At 36.1% G+C, this 22,092-nt stretch overlaps 1 protein-coding gene across 2 annotated transcripts; it reads left to right on the top strand.

Annotated features, from left to right (window-relative positions):
• Positions 1 to 6,685: 6,685 nt before the first annotated feature.
• Positions 6,686 to 21,267, top strand: LOC120005165. 2 transcript variants are annotated; one of them, XM_038854654.1, is made up of 16 exons: positions 6,686 to 6,839; positions 7,731 to 8,239; positions 8,480 to 8,723; positions 9,843 to 10,120; positions 11,843 to 12,013; positions 12,160 to 12,930; positions 13,033 to 13,127; positions 13,900 to 13,962; positions 14,058 to 14,146; positions 14,266 to 14,331; positions 15,900 to 16,499; positions 17,022 to 17,096; positions 17,224 to 17,294; positions 17,613 to 17,670; positions 19,774 to 20,035; positions 20,343 to 21,267. In XM_038854654.1, the coding sequence occupies exons 2-16, from the start codon at positions 7,818 to 7,820 to the stop codon at positions 21,005 to 21,007; spliced, it is 3,930 nt and encodes a 1,309-aa protein (XP_038710582.1). In that variant the 5' UTR covers positions 6,686 to 6,839; positions 7,731 to 7,817; the 3' UTR covers positions 21,008 to 21,267. The 2 variants fall into 2 exon arrangements, with proteins under 2 accessions (XP_038710582.1, XP_038710581.1); XM_038854653.1 differs by having other exon boundaries at positions 13,027 to 13,127.
• Positions 21,268 to 22,092: the final 825 nt, after the last annotated feature.

Genomic DNA, 22,092 nt, shown 5'->3' with positions numbered 1-22,092 from the left:
TTGTTGACCTATTGTAGATAAATGTTGGTTTGTAAAATTGTTTTGTTCAACTAAATTATTAAATTCCTTATCGGTTTTTGTAATTTTAAAGGGGGTTGCAACTATTGGAATATTTTTGTAATCTATTTTGAGTTGGGTTAAAGGTGGGTGTTTGGATTCAATAATGGTGTTTTGGGTTATATCATGCCACGTTTGGATTCTAGCGTTAGTATTTGCTGAGGGTAAAGAAAAAGGGTAATCACTACTTGTGTCAGGAAAAGTCATTTCAAACTAGTTAAAAAATAATAATTGTATTTTGTATTCGTTTAGAAAATCATAATATTCGTTTTGAATTGATTCTCGTTTTTGTCCTTTATAATTGTTAAGAAACCATTCACGTTTTAAAGTATTATCTTTTGAATAAAATTCCTTTTGTAAATATTTTTTGTCAATAACAAAATCACTTTCTAAGACACCTAATTCAGGATGGTCACAACTATCTACCATTTGTGAATAGGTTGGTGACATTGGGGGTGATTCCTTTTGTTCCGTTTGAGAACCCTCATTGGATTCTGCATGTTGAACATCATAAAATGGTTTTGGTATTGAACTAGAATTATCCACACCTCGTAATTCAGAATGATAAGAGGTACTAGGTGGAGGTCTTGGTTTGGAAGTAGTACTTGAAGCAGAAAAAGAATTTCTTGATTGTGGACTAAATGGTGGTTTGAAAGAATTTGAAAAAGAACCTATTTGAAGATTTTGTAAATCAATTGAATGACGTCGAGAGCCAAAAGTAATTTCGACCTTTCCGTCAGTGGATTGGGTGATATACTCTATATTTGTATTTTCTATTTTCTTGGGAGGTAAAACCTCCTGTAATTCCCAAGTTTTGGGTAGAGTAACATCATTCCATTTAATTGATTTTGGGATTGTCATATTTGATCTATTGATATCGGTTTGTATCAACAAGGTTTCACCGCGAGGTGATTGTCTCAAAGCTTTTGATCCAAAAGCAGAGGACATAGCCTTGTAATGGATTCGATAAATTAGAGAAAGTGGAAGAGATCCACTTGCCATTTTGTAATTGTGCGTTTTGATATTTAATGTTAGTGTATCTAAAAGATTTTGATCACTTAAAGAAACAGAGAAATTTGGGTAGCAATCAAAATAGATTGGACCACTAAAGAGACTTGTTTCTACCGTTCCTAAAAGGGAATCATTAAACTGCCTTCGTGCTAATTTAGTTCCCCGTAATTATTGGGAGGCCACAATTGAAGGAATGAAATCCGCCAATGGTGAAAATCTAAAAATTCTTTACAAAGTATCTGACGTCACTATTCAAAATTCTAGTATTGGTTTTACCACTAGTTTTCTTGGGATACAAAATATTACAAAATATGTTATTCTAGGAATACCGTTTTTAGAACTTATCAAACCTTTTGAAGTTGACAATGAAGGAATACATACTATGATCCTTGGAAATTTAGTTCATTTTCCTTTTATCCACCAACTATTATTAAAAATATTAATTTATTAAAACAATGTTCCATACATCATTATAGTCTCAATACTCTAAGTATTTGTACAGACACAATGATCGGCCGTGGAGACCGAGGCAGGGGCAGAGGAAGAGGGTCCATGCCAACAACAAGGTCTCAAACACAAAAAGAATCCAAAGCATCATATGCTCTGGATAATACAATACTACCAAAAAAATCTTGGGCGGATATCGCCGAAGAAGAAGATCAGAAAACTGCCCTTAAAGGTAAACATGTGGTATCTTCCAATCCTTTAAACTCTAGTCCAGAAATCCCTACAAAATTTTTAAACAATGCAGAATTCCTAGCATGGATTTCTCATTTACAAAAGACACCTGAAACAGCTTTAGGAATTCAGGCACAAAAGCAACCAACGGTTGAATCTCTAGTTATACCCACAACTAGTCTCACAATTCAAGAATCACAGCCGCTTTTAAAAGAATCTCCAGTAGACTTAGTAACTGTCGCTGAAATTGCATTAGCACAAAATAAATCCTCAGGATCAAAACCAATTTCACAATATGTTGACAAACCAATGTTTTCAAAAGGTTATTCTTATGGAGAAAGAATGCCACTGCGAAAACCCACAACAAGTGGTTTCAAAAATCTTTCCTATAAATTGGCATTATATGCCACAAGATTTGAGGAAAACTCAAAAGTTTTATGAATTCATACTTGTCGATTCTGACTCAATACCCCTCAAAAAATACCATTCTTCATCTAATCAAACGGTTATCACACATTGTACTGTTCAAATTTTAAAGATTATAACGCCCTCTCTATGGGGCCAAGATTTAAATAAACCAAAACGATTTTCTCAAAATTTTGATCCAATGGGATATAATTACTAGGACTACCAAGAAGCATGGATTAAAACGTTTCTTTTTCAAAATGAATTCCAAAGACATTCTTGGTTTTTCTACTTTAGAAATAATCAAATTTATGATTTCCCATATTGGTTTAATGAATGGTAGTGGTACTATGAACCCGTTCCACAGATCCTTCCACCAATGGTTCAGGAAGGATATGATGTTTTCCGTTCAAAATTCCAACCAAAAGACAAAACTTTGCCACCTTTATTATATTTCTTCTCCACATTTGCAATCTCCTGGATATCCAACTGGGAATATAGTTATCATACCGACCCCAGTACACAAACATTTCTTATTCGTACTTTTAAATGCAAATGGTGGGACAAATTCAATGCCGTCAAAGCCTATCCACAAAATGTTCTCAAATGGCTTTCGCCAAACCCTACTCAAAACAAAACCCTTGAAAAATGATCCGATGAGATTCATTCATTTTATGCTTTGATAAGTCAGTCGGCTTGGGCTGAGTTGCATCATCAGGCTTTTGTTCATCAATTTTTGTTTTCTTCTTGGCCTCTTCACCATCATTCTCTAAAAATCCCACAGTTGTTCCGCGTCTGGTGATAATGGCGTTGATTTGTTCCTTGCCTTTTGGATTGACTTTTGGTTGACTCGGCAATCTGCCCATCTCTCTTTCACTTAATCGCTCAGCAATTTGACCAACTTGAACTTCAAGTTTCTGAATAGATCCATGTACGTTGCTAAATTGTTGGTCGCACCTGCTATTTTGCTCCGTCGTTTTCTGAATAAAATTGCTGGTGTTGAAAGCTAGAAAAGCCATTTGCTCCTCCAAAGAAAACTTCTTTGGTTCGGCAAGGACTTGTTGCGTCATCTTCTGATTGTATTGCTTACTCTGGCCTTGTCCTCCCCAACTGAAATTTGGGTGATTTCTCCATCCTGGATTGTATGTATTTGAAAATGGATTGTTGTTGGGTTGGAAACCACCTTGCCCCACATAATTGGTATGTTCTTGTTCAGAGTTGGAAGACATAGGACATGTTTCCATGGTGTGGTTAGGTTGAGAACAAATGGCACACATCTTAACTTGGCCTGCTTGTTGGGAAGATGAAATTGCATTCATTATCATGTCAATCTTCTTCTCCATGGCTTGCAACTGAGGTTGATTTTCTGCTCTGGTGTGAACTTCATACAAACCTTTTGGAAGCTTTACCCCTTGCTTTACTCCAGATGAAAATTGTTGAGAATTTTCATTTAAAGTTTCAAATAGTTCAAAAGCTTCTTCACTGCTTTTCTCCATTAATATGCCTCCACAAGCTGAATCTACAATGCTTGTGTTTGTTGCGTCGAGTCCTTCATAAAAAGCTTGAACTTGATCATCTTGTGACAAGTTGTGGTGTGGACACTTGAGCAGTAGCTGTTTAAAGTTATCCCAAGCTTCATAAAATAAGTCCCCATCTTTTTGCTGCCATGTTTGAATTTCCCTTCTTAATTGCTTCGTCTTCTGGGCTGGGAAAAACTTCTTAAAAAATTTTGTTGCCATTTCCTCCCATGTAGTGATCGATCCTGGGGTCAAAGAATTGAACCACAGTTTTGCATTGTCTTTGAGAGAAAATGGAAACAATATGAGTCGTACTTCTTCCGACGTCAAACCTTGAACAGATTGTGTCTTACAGAGTTCAAAGAATTCTCTGATGTGTAGGTAAGGGTCATCAAATGTTGTGCCTCAAAATTGTGGGACTGCATTGAGTAGAACTAGAGAGAATGTGACATTGCCTTGAACATTGGGTTGAAATGCTATGCTGGATGGTTGCTCCATATTCTGAGGTACAAATGAATTCTTCATTGGCCTCCGAGCAGGTTCATTGATTGGTGGATTTGTAATTCCAGCAAAAGCATTCTCAGGATTCTCTTCTGTCATTTTTCCTCTTACTTCTCTTCTCAGTTGTGCAAGAGTTTGTTCAATCTCTGGATTGTATTTAAGAAGATTTGAACTTTGACAGCGACTTCCTTGCATAAAAGAAAATGTAAGCAATAATAATCCTTTTTTTTAACAAAATTAAAAGAGTGAATATACACAAAATAAGAAATTAATAAAAAACAATAAAATGGGGCATAAAGGCCAACCATAAGTATTAACAGAAATAAAAAGTTATATTAGGCGGCTCAGCCGACCACATAAACATATATATATATATATATAAAGGTGGGGCAGTGTAAAGCCAACCACAAATATAAATAATGCTGTAAAAGAAATAAATAAATAAACGTTACTGTTAGTGGCAGAAATTTAAATGTTAGTAAGTTAGTAAGTGTTAGTGACAGTTATTATAAACAGATATAGGCGATAGCAGTAGAACCAACCAATAATATATAGTTAGATGGGGCGGTTAAGCCATCCACAAAAAAACTAAAAAACCTTCCATTAAGGAGGTGTAGGATACTAATATTAATATATATATATATATATATATATATATATAAATATATACAAAAGTTAGATAACAATATATTAAATCAGTTCCCGGCAACGGCGCCAAAAACTTGATATGAAATTTAAGACCTACTAAAAATATAGCGATTTCAAACCCAAATTATACTCGCAAGTGCACAAATCAATTGTAGTATAAAAGTGGTAAATACGAGTGTCGTACCCACAATGATTGAATATTAAATATATGCAATTCCAACTCTTCGTAATTATCAGTAGAAACAAAATGAATAAAGATTAACACAACTAGACAAACACTAGGGATCCGATTTCACCAACCCTATTGTATTTAAATTATTTAGCCAATAATTCTCATTTCATTCATGCATGTCAAAGATCAAGTCCCCTAATTTATGTAATAGTCATGGGCATCTGACTTACCACGTCTATTCTCAACTGCAACCATCCATGGGCATATGGATTGGCTAGGACAATAAAAAATGCATTAGGACCTATGGTAACTTATGTAGCTATCACAGGGATCCTAACATATGGCATTTATGTCTAAGTAACTCCGGTGTCAACTGCAAGAAGCTGGTCTCAAATTGGACATGGGCATATGTCTCAAGTTGCATCATGGCAATCAATCCTAGATGATAGCTAAGCATCAGGATTTAATCATCAATAAAGAATAACTAATTAACACTTGACATAGCATAAATAAACTAACAATTAATCAAACCAAATTTATTTAAACATAATAGAGTGGATTCATCATCACCCTAGTAAGAGGATTTGTTCCTCATACTAGGTTACACAACCAGTAATTTATCTCACAAAATTCTAGAAAGAATATGTGATAGAATTGCTGTAAAAGAGAAAATGAAACTCTAGAACTCTCTCTATGATTCTAGCTCACTCTCTGATATTTTTTCTTCTCTTGCTCTTTGCTTTCTCCATAGAGACTCCTCTCTTTTTGTCTCAGTGTCTGGTCCTTTTATAGAAGTGAAAAGTTACTGATAAGCTTCACGAATGTCGTATTTTGAAGACTTTAGAGGAAAGTTGGGCTGCATACATGAAATATCAATACAAAGATCATTTATTAATGTCAGACACTTATATACATATACATATATATCTATACGTATAACTATTACGTTGGACATATATATATACACACATACATATATATATATATATCTATATACATAACTATTACTTTGACTTTCGTACCACACACACATATACAACTATATATATAGACTTATATACGTATATATCTACCTATAACACTGTTTATATATAGGCTTTTATACATTTATCAATACCATTCCATATATTTTTTTTATACATTAGATGGGGAGGGGATCGAACCATAAACCTAATATTTAAGTGTGTGTGAATGCATTACTAGTTAAGTTAGACATCTTTCCCTGATAACATCCCATCCCATATTATGATTCAACAAAAGCATAACAAACCTATAGTAAAAAAGAGGAAAGTCAACATTTAAAACCACATTTATTCTTTATCCTATCCTTAATTTAACCATTGAAAACCCATACTCAAATTGAACAACACAAGTCAACTTCAAGTGCCACCAACTACCTCATCCTCTCAACACATTGAGTCAAGTCCCATCACCAATTCATCATATTGACACTACCTCCATAGTCCAAAAGGACAAGACACCAAAACCAAAACCAAAAATGAGATCCCACAAAGCACACCAAATGCCATGTAATAGGAACAGAACACCAAAAAGGGTATATTCCAACTAGGACAGACTCCATGACCTTTCTCCCTAAATTAACGGACGGTCCAGATCCCCATCAGCAAAATCTAGTAAGACCTGATAAAGGGCCCTGATTTCGAGGGACCCCTACAAGGCCTTCATTCTCTGAGGGAGGAATTGAATCTCCACGAGGGCAGCTTGGCTTCAAATAGTCGCTCTCGAGCACAGTGACTTGTGTACTTTCTCTGTAATAAAAAGAATAAAAAAGAAAGAAAGAAATTCATCGCTCTACGCAGCTTGATCTCGTACACTCTCGGTCAATGCAGGTAAGTTACAGTACTTTCGAGCTTCGCGTATCTGAATTGATGGTGGATTCGTAGGAATTCTTGGACAATTCGGCGAAAAACCTAGAATTCTTGCTTAAGTTAGGGTTACGAATTCTGTTGCTGGGTTCACTTGATTTTGCGAAGTTAATTGGTTTCCGATTAATAACTAGTTATTCTCGTTGAAAATTTTATAATTACAGTTACTGAATTTTGTGGGTTTCGCAATTTTTTCCTCGTTGAATACTTGAATTGGTGTAATTTGTCTCTTTTTATTTTCTTGATCATGGTTTTTGAATTGTAGTTGTTTTTTGTACTTTAGGAATTCGTAGAGCATTTTTCGACTGGGTTTATTTGTCGCTATAGCTGAAAGGGAGTTGTTTGTGTTTGTCCAGGCGGGAAGTGATTTTGCTGTTGAATTTCTGTTTGATTGCTTAAAGAACGTAGTAAACTCAATGAAAATTCTACATTTGAAACTTTGTTCTTTTTTTTTTTTTTTTTGTTTCTTTGAACTTTTATGATTTTTGAACAGCAAAAAAGGGGGTAACTTTTGAATACTCTCGTTCATGTGACATTCACCATACTTGGATCAGAATTTCGAAAGCTGTGACAAAACAAGTATTTAAATTTCTATCTTCTTTCTGTCTATTTTATTGGCTGTTGTGGTTTTCTTGGCTACAAAAGAGGGAGTACGTTTGTTCCTAATACATTTTTGGACTTTTAGATAGTCTTTTTTTTTGGGTTGTAATTTGGGCCGCTATTGCCAGATGAGTGTTTCGTTTTATAGTGAAAAGAAAAGCAGAAGGTCTTGTTAATTTCAGCTCTTGTTCTTGTATAACGTGGCTTTGTTCTAATGTGGAATGCATATAATTTTGTGGCTTTTCCAACTTGTAGCTGCTCTAGCAATTGTTACTTGTGTTCCCAAGCAATTTGCCAAGAGAGCCCTCTGTGGATATGAGTTGATTGAACTGGAGTTGATTAATGGCTGGAAATGCGAGATTCGACTCAAATTCAGCTAGTCCAGAGGATTTGGCTTATGCAGTGAACTATCCAGATGGACAGAGGGGTAATTATCTCAATGCCGGTTTGGATAGATATGGAAGCTTCCGGGAGAGCACTGAAAGCAGGATGTTTAATTCTGGTGCTAGTACGTCGCGCGGCAGTGCTTCATCATCTGGGGATATGCCTCCAATAACTCAGTGTTTGACAATGGATCCTATTTCATTGGGAGATCAAAAATATACTCAGTTGGGTGAAGTGAGGAGGGTTTTGGGGATTTCTCATGGGAATACCTCAGAGGAAAATTCTTTTGGAGCTGCTCAGACAAAGTTTCTCCCTCCAGTGGCTACTGAGGAGCTGAAGCGTTTCAAAGCGAGTGTGTTGGATGCATCAGTCAAAGCCAGGTTTATTGTTGTCTTCTGAACTGTTGTGAAATATTTTGCTTCGAATGAAATATGTCATATTGATTCTCAATCACTTTCAAATGGATCTGCTTTTATTGTCCATTAAGATTTATCTTTCTGTCGAGCATCAGCCCCAGTCATGTGAAAAATATGTCTTTTCATGGCATTGCGACTTAAGACTTCATGATTTGTCATTAGAATAGTTTCTGAGCTGAAGATGTTACATTTTCTTTGTATCAGGGGTAGAGCAAAAAGGTTGAATGAATCCTTACAAAAACTGAACAAGTATTCCGAAGCTTTAAATTCGAAGAAGCAACAAAGGAATGATTCATTCACGAGTGAAAGATCAGGTGGGTTGAACATATTAAAGATGGGAGTGCAGAGTCATCGAAACCCTTCAGACCTTGGGAGTCCAAGATTAGAGGACAGAACCAAGAGTCTTGTTTTGCAAAAGCGAGTTCGCTCGTCAATAGCCGAGCTAAGGGTTTGTATACTGTATATTTTGATATTTGTTCCTTGTTTTTCTTGAATGATTTGTTATCTTCTACTTGTGATAAACACGCAAAAATGCTCTTGAATTTGTGTTCTCTCTCTCATTTGCTTCATATTTGTTTTGTGTGAGGATGTGTCAATGCGCACAGTGTGCATGTGTTTAGGTATGTATGCTTCTTATCATAGTCATTATTAAAAATTAGAATTAGAAGTTTTATAATTATAATAATAACATTAACGACAACAATGGCAATAACTGCAATGATAATAATATTTCTCCTTATTCCTATGCATTCAGTATGGTTATTTGAACTCTTACTCTATAACCTTCTTGTTATCCAATACGTGAATTCTTTGCCACTCAATTGTATTGTTAATTTGTTATGCTATACTTATGAACCACTTACCAATAGTTTCATATCCATATCTTGCTTCGAGAGATTTCAAGGCTTCGTGTCCTTTCACTCGCATTTTCTTAAAGCTCATGGTTGTTTGATTTTTCACCTTTCTGAACTGGAACAATTGGTATGTATAAAATAATAATGATTGGTAAAACTAGAGTTTTGCTCAAATGTAAAATGCAAAGCTAGTTGGTTGTGTTCGAAAAATGTTTTACACTAGTCCTATTGGTATTATGTTGAGCAAATTTAATGTATTAAATTCAAATGTTAAAAAATAATGTGATGCTACTGTTTGGCAAGAATGTAAGTGCTTTTATGCATATGCAGAAACATAATGTATATTTTCTGTATCCAAAAGCAGAATGAGATGTGCCAAAATTTATTTTATGTTGACATTATCCAAATGCCTAGATTTATAGCTACAGCGCTACCTAATAGTCTGAACTCTGCTTCTGATATTTTTAAATATTATTTTCACTCCTTGTGATGCTGTGCGGTTTGAATTTTTGGTAATAGAGATACCTTTCCACTGACGTGCTCAGTTCTTCTGGATAGCTGTTCTTTTGCTTTAAATGTTGCCAAAAGCTCTAGAATAGATATGTGAATTTGTTTGTAAATTTCAATGGGCGTGCTTTCAATTGCTTCTTGCCATAATCATCATTAATGCCTCAGCAACTATGATAAGTCTGGCTTATTTTCCAAATTTGTAGGCTGATGGTCGTAGCCAAACCATTGCAAGGCAGCCCCTTGTCATGGGAAAAGATAGAGAGATGCTTCGGGATGGTGGCGAAGGTTCTGACGTGGTCGAAGAAAAGATTCGTAGACTGCCTACAGGAGGAGAAGGGTGGGACAAAAAAATGAGAAGGAAACGCTCTGTAGGCACTGCTTCTACCAGGCCTACTGATGGCAATGGAGAGTCTAAACGAATTATGCATTATAAGCTTAACAGTGAACCTGGTCTGCAATCTTCTGATGCCCAAGGCTTCCGGTATATTTTTTATTTTTAACATACCAATCTATTATGATGAGTAGATGTATTCCAGTTCAATATTGGTAGTAAAATTTAAACAGCCATAGATTATTTTTTTAATTATAATTCTTCCTATTTCTAATATCTAGCATACCTGCTCTTTAGTAGCCTGTTCCTTCTGGGTAAGTCCTGAAACATTTCAATTACTCTGCTAGAAAATTTCTCTACCTGCTTTGAGTGCTAAAAAAGGAAATATACTCCCTTTTAAGATGGTGTACTTGTGGTGAAGTCAAGTTATTAAGTGAATATTATTAGAATATGAATAAATGATGCAAAAAAGTTTGTCAAGATTCTTTTGAAGTTGATTTATGTGCCAGATGGAGAAATCAGATTTACTTGGGTACATTAGAATTTGAATATTTAGCCCCCTTGTAGTTTGCACCTTCATGGTGCTTTAGTAAATTTATTTTTTCCATTCTAAAAGTGTGAGGTAGGATGACAACACATTTTTGACTTGTTGCTCTCCCTTACCCACACCCCAAACAACTTTGGACCTTTTCCAGAGCCTAGCTAAATTGGAAAGAAAGTAGAGTTTATGCATTTTCAACATGATCTACTTTAGAGGAAGATGACTAAGCCAAGGTAAAATAATCATAGACGAACATACAAGGATTGGCTGGATAAGAAGTGAAGATTCTCAATATAGGGCAAAGGTAGCTCCGAATGGAGGATAGATGAGAGAATTTTTGAAGATGGTATAGTCATGTACAACATAGAGAAAAGAAGAGCATCGAGGAAGAAAATAATATATGGAAGTAATGAAGAAAGAATGGAATACGAATGGATTTGTAGAGGCTGTAGCTTTAGGCAGGACTGAGTGGCAAATAGGTTTAATGTGGAGGGCAATTTGATTAAGGATTCATGTAGTTGACCCTGAATAATTTGGATTAGTTGTTCAATGATGGATGGGGTAAGATCATGTTAATCATTGCTAACACCACGTTTTGTTTGGAATAAACTTACATAAAATCCCTGTGGTGAATATTGAAGTTTTTGTTTTCATTTTTATTAAGGCTAGTCAATGTTGCCACGATCCACTACTAGTTTTGCCAGAGGGGGAATCTTATAATATAAATTATTGCAGCAGTTGTACGATTTAACATATTTACATAAAGTGGCCATTTGGGATCCTTGATGCCCACTTCTCTACTTAGTTGGGGAATGTTCTTTTGCAATAGAAAAATAACCCTGATTCAAGCTATTGCTAGAGTGATTCATTGATCTATCCTTTTTTTATAACACACAAAGTCTGTATGTTTGAAGAGGCCAGATTACTCCTATGCAATCTTTATTGGCAGATATAGCCTATTATAAATGGTTGTTGCAACACTTTTTTTAATTTTGTTGCACTCATTATTTATAATTCTCTCTGTTAATAGTTTCTACCTCAATTTATCTTATTGTTTCCCTTAAATAAATACATGGACGGGATCATTGCCACTTTGCTAGCTTTCTGATTTAATTATATTATTTGATTTTTATCTGTCTCCTTTATGCACTTGATCGTACAGTGAATGAATTCTTGATACTATCACTTTGATCATTGATTTTTTCTTTTATGTATGCCCTCATTGTAGATTGTTTTCTCATTTAGTTCTTGTTTTTGATGCTACCACTGCAAGTATTGTTTGTTACCTGGAGTAAATTGTAACTCATAATCTTTTGTTGGTCGACTTACAGATCAGGATCTTTTAATGGTACTGCTGTTGTTGGCAAGATAGATGACACTTTCTTTCCAGCTGGTTCAAGTATGCATGCGACTCCCAAGAATGATGCTGAAAGGGTTTCGTCTTCAAAGGATTTGACTCGGGGATTAAACAAAGACCGACTTGTAGCAAAATCAAATAATAAGTACTTGTTCTTTCCTTGGATTCATCCTTATAAAACTTGTTATCTCACAACCTGCCGTGAATTTCAAAGCTATTTTTTGAATTGATAATATTTTCTTACAATCTTTACTGTATGATGGTTGGTTTTGCTGCAATTTTTTTATTCAGATCAAGTGTTCTTGAGGACAACCATATAATTAGTCCTGGTCAAGTGACAAAAGGAAAGGCTTCGCGGGCACCTCGAACTGGTCCTATCATTGCTTCTTGTTCATCTCCTAATTTTCCTCGTGTATCTGGAGCACTTGATGGCTGTGAACTACCTTCAAGTGTAAATAAAGTCAATCCAGTCGGTGGAGCCAACAATCGCAAGCGTCCCGCACCCACAGGATCAGCCTCTCCTTCCATGGCTCAATGGGTTGGTCAGAGGCCTCAGAAAATATCTCGCACTAGAAGAGCAAATCTGGTTCCTCCTGTCACTAACCAGGATGAATTGCAACTGCAATCAAAAGGTTGTTCCCCTTGTGATAATGGCAGTAGAGTACCTACTGTTGGGACCAACGGATTGCTTCTTGCTAGGGCTGCAGTTAGTGGCACTCAGCAAATTAGAGTGAAGCTTGAGAATCTTTCATCTCCAGCCAGATTATCTGAAAGTGAAGAGTCTGGTGCTGGTGAAAACCGTGAGAGTAGAGGGAAAGAGAGAGGAACAGTTGGTGGTGAAGTAGAGGAAAATGCCCTGGATCAGAATGCTGGTACTTCTTTGTTGCTCCCAAAAAAGAACAAAATACTCAGTAAGGAAGAGATTGGTGATGGTGTGCGGAGACAAGGCAGGAGTAGTAGGGGCTCGTCTATTACTAGAGCTAACATTTCACCTATGAGGGATAAGTTGGAAAGTCCAAAGCCACCCAAGAGTACAAGGACGGGTTCTGATAAGAATGGAAGGTGATTAACTTTTTTTCTTGACAATGATTAGATATTCGTACTTTTTTTCGTTTATTTTTATTCTGCATTTCATTGATACATTTAGCTATTTACTAGTTCCAGCAAGTCAGGCCGTCCTCCTCTAAAGAAATTATCAGATCGCAAGGCATCTACTCATCTTGCGCATGTGCCAAACGGCGCTTCCCCCGATTTTACTGGTACATTTCCATTATAATTCTATAAATATGTATAAAGTAGCTATTATGTTATATTATCAAATAGTAATGCTCAAAGGATCCATTATACTAGCATAACACGAGTTCTTTTGCTATTGTACACGAGGAAAATAAGCGAAAGTAAGAGGTTGTTTGGTTTCAGCGATTTCTATTTTCTTTTTCCTTGAAAACTGAAAACATCAATCATGATAAGTTTGGTATATGTTTTCTTGAAAATAAGAAAACGATAATTGTCATTTCACCCTTTTCTTAAAATACATAGAACTCACTTGTTGGAATGTAACTGAAAGCATTTTCTACAAATTAAGAAATTGAAAATGAAAACAGTTTTCGGAAACTGAAAACACGAACATATTTTCGCTACCAATTAAATGAGAAAGCTATAAATCCTCTATCTTCTCTCACATACACACATTCATATATTTGGTTCTTTTTATTCTTTTCTAATTAATGAAGTGTAATATAGTCAAGGTCATGTGGTACTATCTTCGGAAGCTACAATAAATTATGTGACTGAAAAATGTTATTATGATTCGTGATTTGTCTGGATGTGTTTCTTTACTGAAAATTTTGGAGAAATTTAAGGCGCATATTACTTTGACCTATATCTGGATGTTCATGTATTTAGATGCAGGATATTATGTTGTTATTGAAATTGGTAAAAAAAGAAGGAAATATATGATTAAATCTGGAATTTATATCTAGCTGAAACTTAATAAGTGTGGTTATATATAACTACAATTTTTTGTTTCAGGAGAATCAGATGATGACCATGAAGAACTATTAGCAGCCGCAAATTTTGCTTGTAATGCTAGCTGTAAGTGGCTAACAACAATCTGTTGTGGTTTTTGACCCAAATATGTTTTTCCCTTTAGTGCTAGGCTGAGCTTCCATTAAACTTTTCTTTTGCAGATCTTGCTTGTTCTGGTTCATTCTGGAAGAAAATGGAACCTGTTTTTGCTCGTTTCTCCCTAGAAGACACCTGTTCTCTGAAGCAGCAGGTTCTGACTTGAATCTATCTATCATAAGGATGATCTTAAATGTACTTGGAGTTTCAATTTGTTTTGTCTCGAATGATTGTTCACAAATTTACTCCATTCAATTATGTCATTTGGACCAGTTGGAATCTATGGAGGAGCTTCATAAAGGGATATCTCCGATGTTTGACCAAAGCAATGTTAATTCGGTATGTTTAAGAGTGTAGATCTAATCAGTTTTTTGTATATGCTTACCGTTAATCTTAAATGACTTTTGTAGAGGATGCTGTCGTCGGGTATTTGATGTCTTTTTCTATTTTTATGATAAGTCTGGGCAGGAGAGTTCTGTTATAAGTTCAGTTTATGTTTTCTTTAATTATTGGGCTAGCCTCGCATTGGTTTCAAGAGTTGACAGGATGTTACAGAAAATTTTTCAATTGGAAGTTCTTTTAAGTAGGAATGTTTAATGGTATATATGGAATCTATACTCCTCATGATCCATTTTAGAAGAAAAACTGCGCGTTTTAGTTTGAGTTCGAGGCTTGTGTGCCTAGAGTTTCTGATGCGGGAAAACCAGTTTTTCTTTCCCTTTTCCTTCTTTTTTCTCCTTTATTTTCCTTCTCTTTTGCTTCAGCAACCACAGATCGCTATTCAATGGAATTAGCAGTGTGTTTGGCACTGCGGTTCCGCTATTACAATAACAGGCTTCACACTTTGAATAGTCAATACCCTGAAATAGATTTCATTCTGACAACAGTAACAAATCTGATTCCCGAAAGATTCTTCTTCCTTTCCTTTGCGAATCAATCTTTCAAAAAAATTTCTTTGCAAAATCTAGTTCTCTTGGTGCCACTAAATTCCACTGCCTTTGCTTCCATCTGAATTTTCAGTCCATTTTATTATTAGAGCTTGTACAAGGTCTTTAGTTTTCAAACTTTAGTCTCCATGAAGGACCGATGTTACAGATTTGAAAGTACCACGCATTGAAGTTTCTTTAGTGCAAACAGCTTGAAACAAACTGAATAATCTCTTATGTGATGGCTCTGCGTTAAAAAAAAAAAATCCCAATGGTTGTCCTCTATGAGAAAAAAAGTTCTCTCACTGAGACTGTTTTCAGATTTGACGCTTTGCATCTCGTAAATTACTCCTGTTAAAGATTAGTTGCTTTGCCATTCAACCCAAAAAGTATTGGGTTGGGACATATATATATTCTAAGACTTCCCCGCACATGTTGGCTGGACAATCCGATGGCCCAACATGTGCACAATAAACGAAGCCCAATACTTGGGCAACTCACACAAGGCCCTCACTTGGGGCAACAACAAACATTCAAACACATACAAACACCCACACTTGGGACAACAACAAATGGGGGTTTAAATTGCGAAAGCTAAGGTTTGAACTCAAGAACTCCTGCTTCGATACCATGCAGTCTTAAAAACTCCAAGTACATCGAAATATGAAACTTTCTGTCTCTCGAAATATGAAATTTTCAGTCTTTAGTTTTATTATTACTCATTAGAGCTCCAAATATTGCTGATAGCTGAAAAGCATGTAGAATTATAGGACTTTGCTCTTCATCTGTAATTTTGAACTGTGGTACTTTCTTTTATTATGTGTTCAGTCCAAAGTTCTATTTTTTTTTCTGTCCCCGTGTTCTCATTTATTATCCACTGATGTTATAAAACTTTTGGTTTTGCATTTCAGCAAAGAGCTTAGTTATTCTCTGTTTTTGGCTTTTTTTTTTTCCAGTGACAATGTTGTTTTGATTTGTTAGGGTGATCTTGTAAAGGCAGAACATTTTCAATCACACCTTGCACCTGAAGAAACAGAGAGAAGTGTGCAGGATCAAATTCTGTTGGAAAGAGGACAGAAATTTCCCCCACTGTTCCAAAGAGTGTTGTCTGCTCTAATTGTGGAAAATGAATTTGACGACTTTGAAGAAAAGAATGGAGGGAGAAATATTTTGTTTCAATGCGGCGGAGAAGATTCTCTTGGTGGCACATGCCTGCCAATGGATGTTGAGCCTAGAAATGGGAACAGGATTGACTTTGAATATGAGCCATTGTTGGATGTTAAATCTCAGAAGCATTCTTCTGTTGACCGCTTTTCTGATAACGGGAATCCTCTGAATATTAGGTCCACAAGTATGCATAATCAATTATGTAGTGATGGTTTATTCCAAGAGAGTAATGGATTTATGGAGTCTAAAATTGGAATCTTACCTGAGTTTTCTGAAGTTCATGGCGGCGAACATCCATCTCTACATGCAAATGGTTCAGTCATTTCTTCCCTTGATTTGCCCTATGAGCAAATGTGTCTAGAGGACAAACTTATTCTAGAGCTGCGGAGCATAGGCATTTTTCCAGAGACCGTGGTAAGTTTCAATCTGTACACACAAACATCCACACCCAGAGGATGCACCAAGTAGGAGGGAAAGATAATGAAGAATGCAAAAACACTCTTGGTTGACCATTTTGATTAACTTGAAGAGGATTCTTGACTCTCATTGCCTTGATGTATACAAAAGAAGCACCTGAGAGGAAGAAACTAAATTTTAACATTTGTTTCCAAGAAAAAAAGAAGTTCTGATAGGCAAATAAATTAGTCAAAATGACTGAGCCTCATAGTTTCATCTTGAGGGCATGTATGAAAGTCCTCCCTTAGCACTCTCCCCTGGTGGAAGGGATTTTATTATCGTTTTTCAGAATTCATATTATCCAACATACAGCATGCATGTGTGTTGAGCATGTAGTACATGTAGAGAATCATGCGTATATATTCGACTTAAATGTAGTATAGGTCAGGGTGATGCCTTATTCTGGTATATTTGCAATGTAATTACATGTTAATAATACATTCTTGAACCATGGCCCTTCTCCTGCATGTCTCCTTCCAGCCTGATCTAGCTGATGGTGAGGATGAAGCTATTAATCAAGACATAATTGAATTACAGAAGGAGCTTCACGAACAGGTTAAGCAAAGACAATGAGCATTTTCTTTTATCACCCCTCGCCCAACACCTCCCACCCTCCAATATTTATTTTCCCATTGATGTCTGTTGTTATATATGTTTGATCCAATTTTAGTTGACCCTTTAGGTTGGGAAAAAGAAGACCTACTTGAACAGTATACGCAAATCAATTGAGGAAAGCATGAAAGCGGAAAGACGGTAGGATACTTGTTCCTATGATTATCTGCTGATTTTTTTTTAGTTGAGTGTTCTGGATAATAGGCAGACATGCAGCCTAGTGGTAAAGTTGCAGGGGTGCAACCTAGAGGTTACAGGTTCAATTCCTAGAAACACTCTCTACATATTATGTGGAGGTAAAGTTTACGTATATCCTGCCTGTCCCCTACCCACCCATTGCGGGTGTCTTGTGCATGAGATTTGTTTACGTTTTACTTGAGTGTTCTGAATAATGAGCACTCATCACTGAAATTGTTTTTTGAATGGAAGACCAACAAATAGTGGTATTTGTTTCTTCAGGGATCTCGTGCAGATTGCCATGGATAGACTTGTTGAGTTGTCTTACAAAAAGCTACTGGTAACTTTTCTTTGCTTTTGGTCCATTACAAAGTAGAAGTGATTTATGTTGTGAGTGATTGATTGAACTTTGAAGTTTCATGACGTCGTCTCTTTATTCGTCTTTTCTGAGTTTCCTTGACTCTTTGAAAGCTTGAATCGTGTGTGCTAATATAATAAATATGTTAGCTACTGCTACCAATATTAGTTGTGTACGAAGCAAAAAGTTTAGGCGAAAAAGAGAATGAAAGGATATTAATGACAAAGGCAAGTTCACCTCTCATTGAAGTGTTTGTTTCATTTATGTGATTATGTGATCTACCATCTGATCTGCATGTCTGTCTTTTGTTTTTTCGATTGATTTTATGTTGGTCTAATGTGTGCTATAATTCATTGGACCCTGCCAGAATAGATGCAAATTTGAAGTGTATATTTTAGATTGCACGATTTTTGCAATGCAGTTACAATGGTCGAATTTGGCTAAATTTAAGGGGCTAATAAAGATTTGTGTGTTGTGAAATTGGATTATGTTCAATTGTTTGGAGGTTTTAATTTTTGTGTGAGTAATGTCAAGCGTGCAATCTAAAAGCATCATACAGAATTTAAAAGTGCGGGAAATTGGAAAAAAACAACATTGCCATGACTTCTTTGTATTTGGCTTCGACACCTGACCTCTCTTGTTGCTTCTTGTACTTAATGTGTTTTGCCTTTGCGACATGATAGTATTGACTTTGTTTTCAAAGTTGTAGAACTACTTTGTATGGAGATATCTTTTGGGTCCTGTGGGCTTTTGTCGCATTCAAAAATTTTTATCTGGAAGTTATTGTATATTCTTTTATCAAAGGGGGCTGCATTAACTGAATTTTGTCACAAGAAGAGTATAGTGCTTTAGCGGCATTGACCAAGTTAGGTTGCAGTTTGCTTCTTTCATTGCTTTAACCTTGGTTCTTTAAACATGCCCATTGTTGGGGTGAAATACGGTCGACGTGTGTGTGAGGGAGGCGGAAACATTTCCTGAAATACCTTAACGTTGGGCACCAGTTCATACGTCGACTGTCATCGTGGCCTACACACACGTTGATTGTATTTTGCCTCAACATCCATGTTTGTATGTGCATTTGCTTGTCTCTGTCTATGCATGTGTGCATCTTGTATGTGTGTCTGTTCTTTACTCAGTGGTACTCCACCTTGTGTATAAGTTCATTTCTTCACACTGGGTAACCTTCATTCCATCCCAGAAATTCTTCAATTTCATTTGTATCAAGCATTAGAACTTGATTCATATTCAGTTTAACAGAAGGAAATAGGAGGACATAATAGAAAATGGGATGCATTCATGATTATTCTCCTCTGCATGCTTTTAAAACACAAGAACTTGACTGTCAGCATCAGAACTTATGGCTTTGTTTATGTGTATTTTAATATGCATGTAACCTGTATTGATACTTGGATTATGATTAACAAATCTCAAGTTACAGTTTAATAATTGAGCTATTTCCCGGTCGCCGCAATTTGGTAGTGATTCGCTTTCACTTTTGCTCTCTCTCATTGCTGTGCCCTACTAGTCATTAAGTGAAGCTGGTTTTGCTGCTTTCAAAAATATGTGGTTGGCAGTAGGGTTTTGGATGACTTGTCAGGAGATGAGCTAGCCTGCTTTGTTGACAAGATTGAAATGGACATGGGTTTTGACGTAGTTAATTGTGAAAATAATGTCTGATATGCTAGTGCCATTTGGGGATTGATGTTTGTGTTAATATGGCTTATTTTTGCGACTTTTTTTTCCCTGAATATAAAAGAAATTTATCGACTTATTAGATGATGCATATCTCGTGATATTTAAATATTTGAGAGGATGTATATTGTGCTACTGAAAATGTTGTTTTGAATTTTGTTATCTAACTTAGATTGAGAGGAATTATGTCTTTATTGAATGATGAGTAGTTGATACCCATTTTAGATAGTGTGACCACTAACTTGTAGCATATTAACGCCATTCTAGGACACTGCCAAGTCGGCTGATCCTTTTCTAATATCTTTCCTTTTGATAATTATGGTTTCAGCTAAAATTGTGAAATCTGTGTGACGCTTCAGTATAGTGTTTTATGTACGTCTAACTGTTATACAGGCTACTCGAGGAAGTTTTGCTTCAAAATATGAGGTCCCTAAAGTTTCAAAACAAGTTGCGTTGGTTTTTATGAAGAGAACTCTTGCAAGGTGTCACAGATTTGAAGACACAAACAAAAGTTGCTTTAGTGAGCCAGCACTTCAAGATATTATTTTTGCTGCACCTCCTCGTGCTAATGACGCAGAGTCCATGAGTTGTTTTGGCTTTTCTGTTTCAGCAAATAAGAAACCCGAAGACTCTCAAGTACAACAGGGCAATTCAGGTTTGCCATTACGAGTTCAAATTATTGTGATATCAAGCAACATGTTGAAATTTTACCGGCCTCTAGCTTTTGAGTTTTCACTATTGTATACTCTAGCAAATTCACCTTTTATTTTGGCCTCATCTTTTTGGACCCAACATGGAAGTGGTTGCTAACAGGTCTATGACATATGCAAAACTGCAAAAACTTTTTGAATTTTCCCATGATTTAGGCTTTTGTTCTGAACGCCCCTTGATAATGCTCTGGTGTAGAAAAGTTTAGCCCTCAACTTAATGTATGTGAATAAATGGATTTTCTGCTCTTACAGGTTCGTCCGATGCATTTTGTGCTCCTGTTTACTCTTGTGACCAGGAGTTTGCCAAAACAGGACCAATATTGAACAGGGGGAAGAAAAAGGAATTGTTCCTTGATGATGTTGGTGGTAGTGCATCCTTCAGAGCTCCATCTCTCGGCAATACTATTTTGGGTGGAGCTAAGGGAAAGAGAAGTGAGTGGGAAAGGGACAAGGATAAACTAGGAAAAAACTCTGTCACCAAAGCTGGTCGTACATCCGTGAATAATGTAAAGGTTGAGCGTAAAACAAAATCCAAGCCCAAACAGAAGTCAGCTCAGCTATCGACTGCTGGAAATGGAATCGTTAGCAAATATACAGAAACAACTCATCCTGCATATTCTTTAGCTGGTGACTCTTGTGAAAAACTAACTAATGATAACAGTAGGAAAAGAGAAGTGAGGATGATGTCCCATGGTAACAATGGGCAGGATTCATCTAAAGATGTAAGGGGACCTGTTGACATTACAAACTTGAATGAATTAGACCCTATTGAAGAATTAGGCGTAGCAGATGAATTCGGTGGGCATCAGGATCTGAGTAATTGGTTTAACTTCGAAGAAGATGGTTTACAAGACCATGATTCAGTGGGTCTTGATATACCTATGGATGACCTCTCTGAGTTGAACATGCTTCTATGAGGATACAATCTTGTAAATTATTATGGATTTGGATAAAAAGGTTGCTATCATAAGTTATTATCTCTGGCAAATTGGCACCTTGTAATTATGCCATTCTTTTTTGTAATACTTCTTTGGAAGAAGTAAAAAGGGGGTAAAAGGGGGAAGAAGATAAAAGGATAATAAAAAAGGCCCTATTTATGCCCTCTAGAATTTCTTCTCTTGTAACAAAAATTACAATTTCTTCTATAAAAGTCTTTTTTTTAAAATTTTATTTACTATTCTGTTTACTTGCATCTGAAGATTCTGAACCTAACCATTTTGTTTGTACCTTTGTATAATTGCAGAGTGCTCTCTTTTATGTCTCTTATAAACTTATCGGACTTTGTGCACCAGTTTCATGTCAAAATTTATTATCACAAGTGAAGGAATTTTCCGTTTTTGGTGCATCAATGTGGTGTGCTGGTTATCATGTGCTTGGTGAAATTGCTTCATTTCTTACTTCATTGTTGGTACAAAGTGTGCTCTTCTTGCATTGCTTGGTTTTCAAATGTGCACCTTTAGTATAATAGCTTACTAAATCATGGAATCTATTGACCACTGTGTGTGCGTGTAATTTTATTTTGAATGTTTATGTTGCAATTAAGCGATTGCTGCATATGTTTATCATGCATCCATGAGAGGACTTTTACTTGTTTGGCAAAAGAATGGATTCTTATAGAGGACATTGTGCAACAGTGTTCTGCATATATGCACTTGCGAGCTTAGGAGCTGGTCATTTAATTAAGATTATGACTGTTTTTCCTTGCATCACATTGCAAGCAAGTTGCTGTTATCGGACGCATCAGTCGAATCAGTCTTGTTACTTAAGCAGAGAATCCTTTTTATGTCTTTACTCCTTGGGCTGATATACAGAGCCTGATTGGTAATCTAGATCTGGCTTTTGTTTCATGGTAAATTTTCTTCAGCTCGCCTTTTGTGATTCATGTCTTCCAGTGGTACTATGCTGTGTCATTCAGTTGCAGTAAGGGAACTATATGCTGAAGCTTTGCTGTCCAGAATAATTTTCTTGGTAATACTTGTCTCCGGATCTTTGTTCTGACTGC

Source organism: Tripterygium wilfordii, chromosome 9, assembly GCF_013401445.1.
Source record: "Tripterygium wilfordii isolate XIE 37 chromosome 9, ASM1340144v1, whole genome shotgun sequence".
Taxonomy (NCBI): Eukaryota; Viridiplantae; Streptophyta; class Magnoliopsida; order Celastrales; family Celastraceae; genus Tripterygium; species Tripterygium wilfordii.
Note: the sequence above shows the minus strand (reverse complement) of the source record. Positions and strands in the feature narration are given on the sequence as shown.

What these genes read in the sequence shown, in the direction of transcription:
- LOC120005165 (XM_038854653.1), top strand. Translation starts at nt 7,818, where the DNA reads ATGGCTGGAAATGCGAGATTCGACTCAAATTCAGCTAGTCCAGAGGAT. An exon ending in GCATTTTTCCAGAGACCGTG is followed by an intron (nt 16,500 to 17,021) that starts GTAAGTTTCAAT and finishes GTCTCCTTCCAG; the next exon opens with CCTGATCTAGCTGATGGTGA. An exon ending in AGTACAACAGGGCAATTCAG is followed by an intron (nt 20,036 to 20,342) that starts GTTTGCCATTAC and finishes CTGCTCTTACAG; the next exon opens with GTTCGTCCGATGCATTTTGT.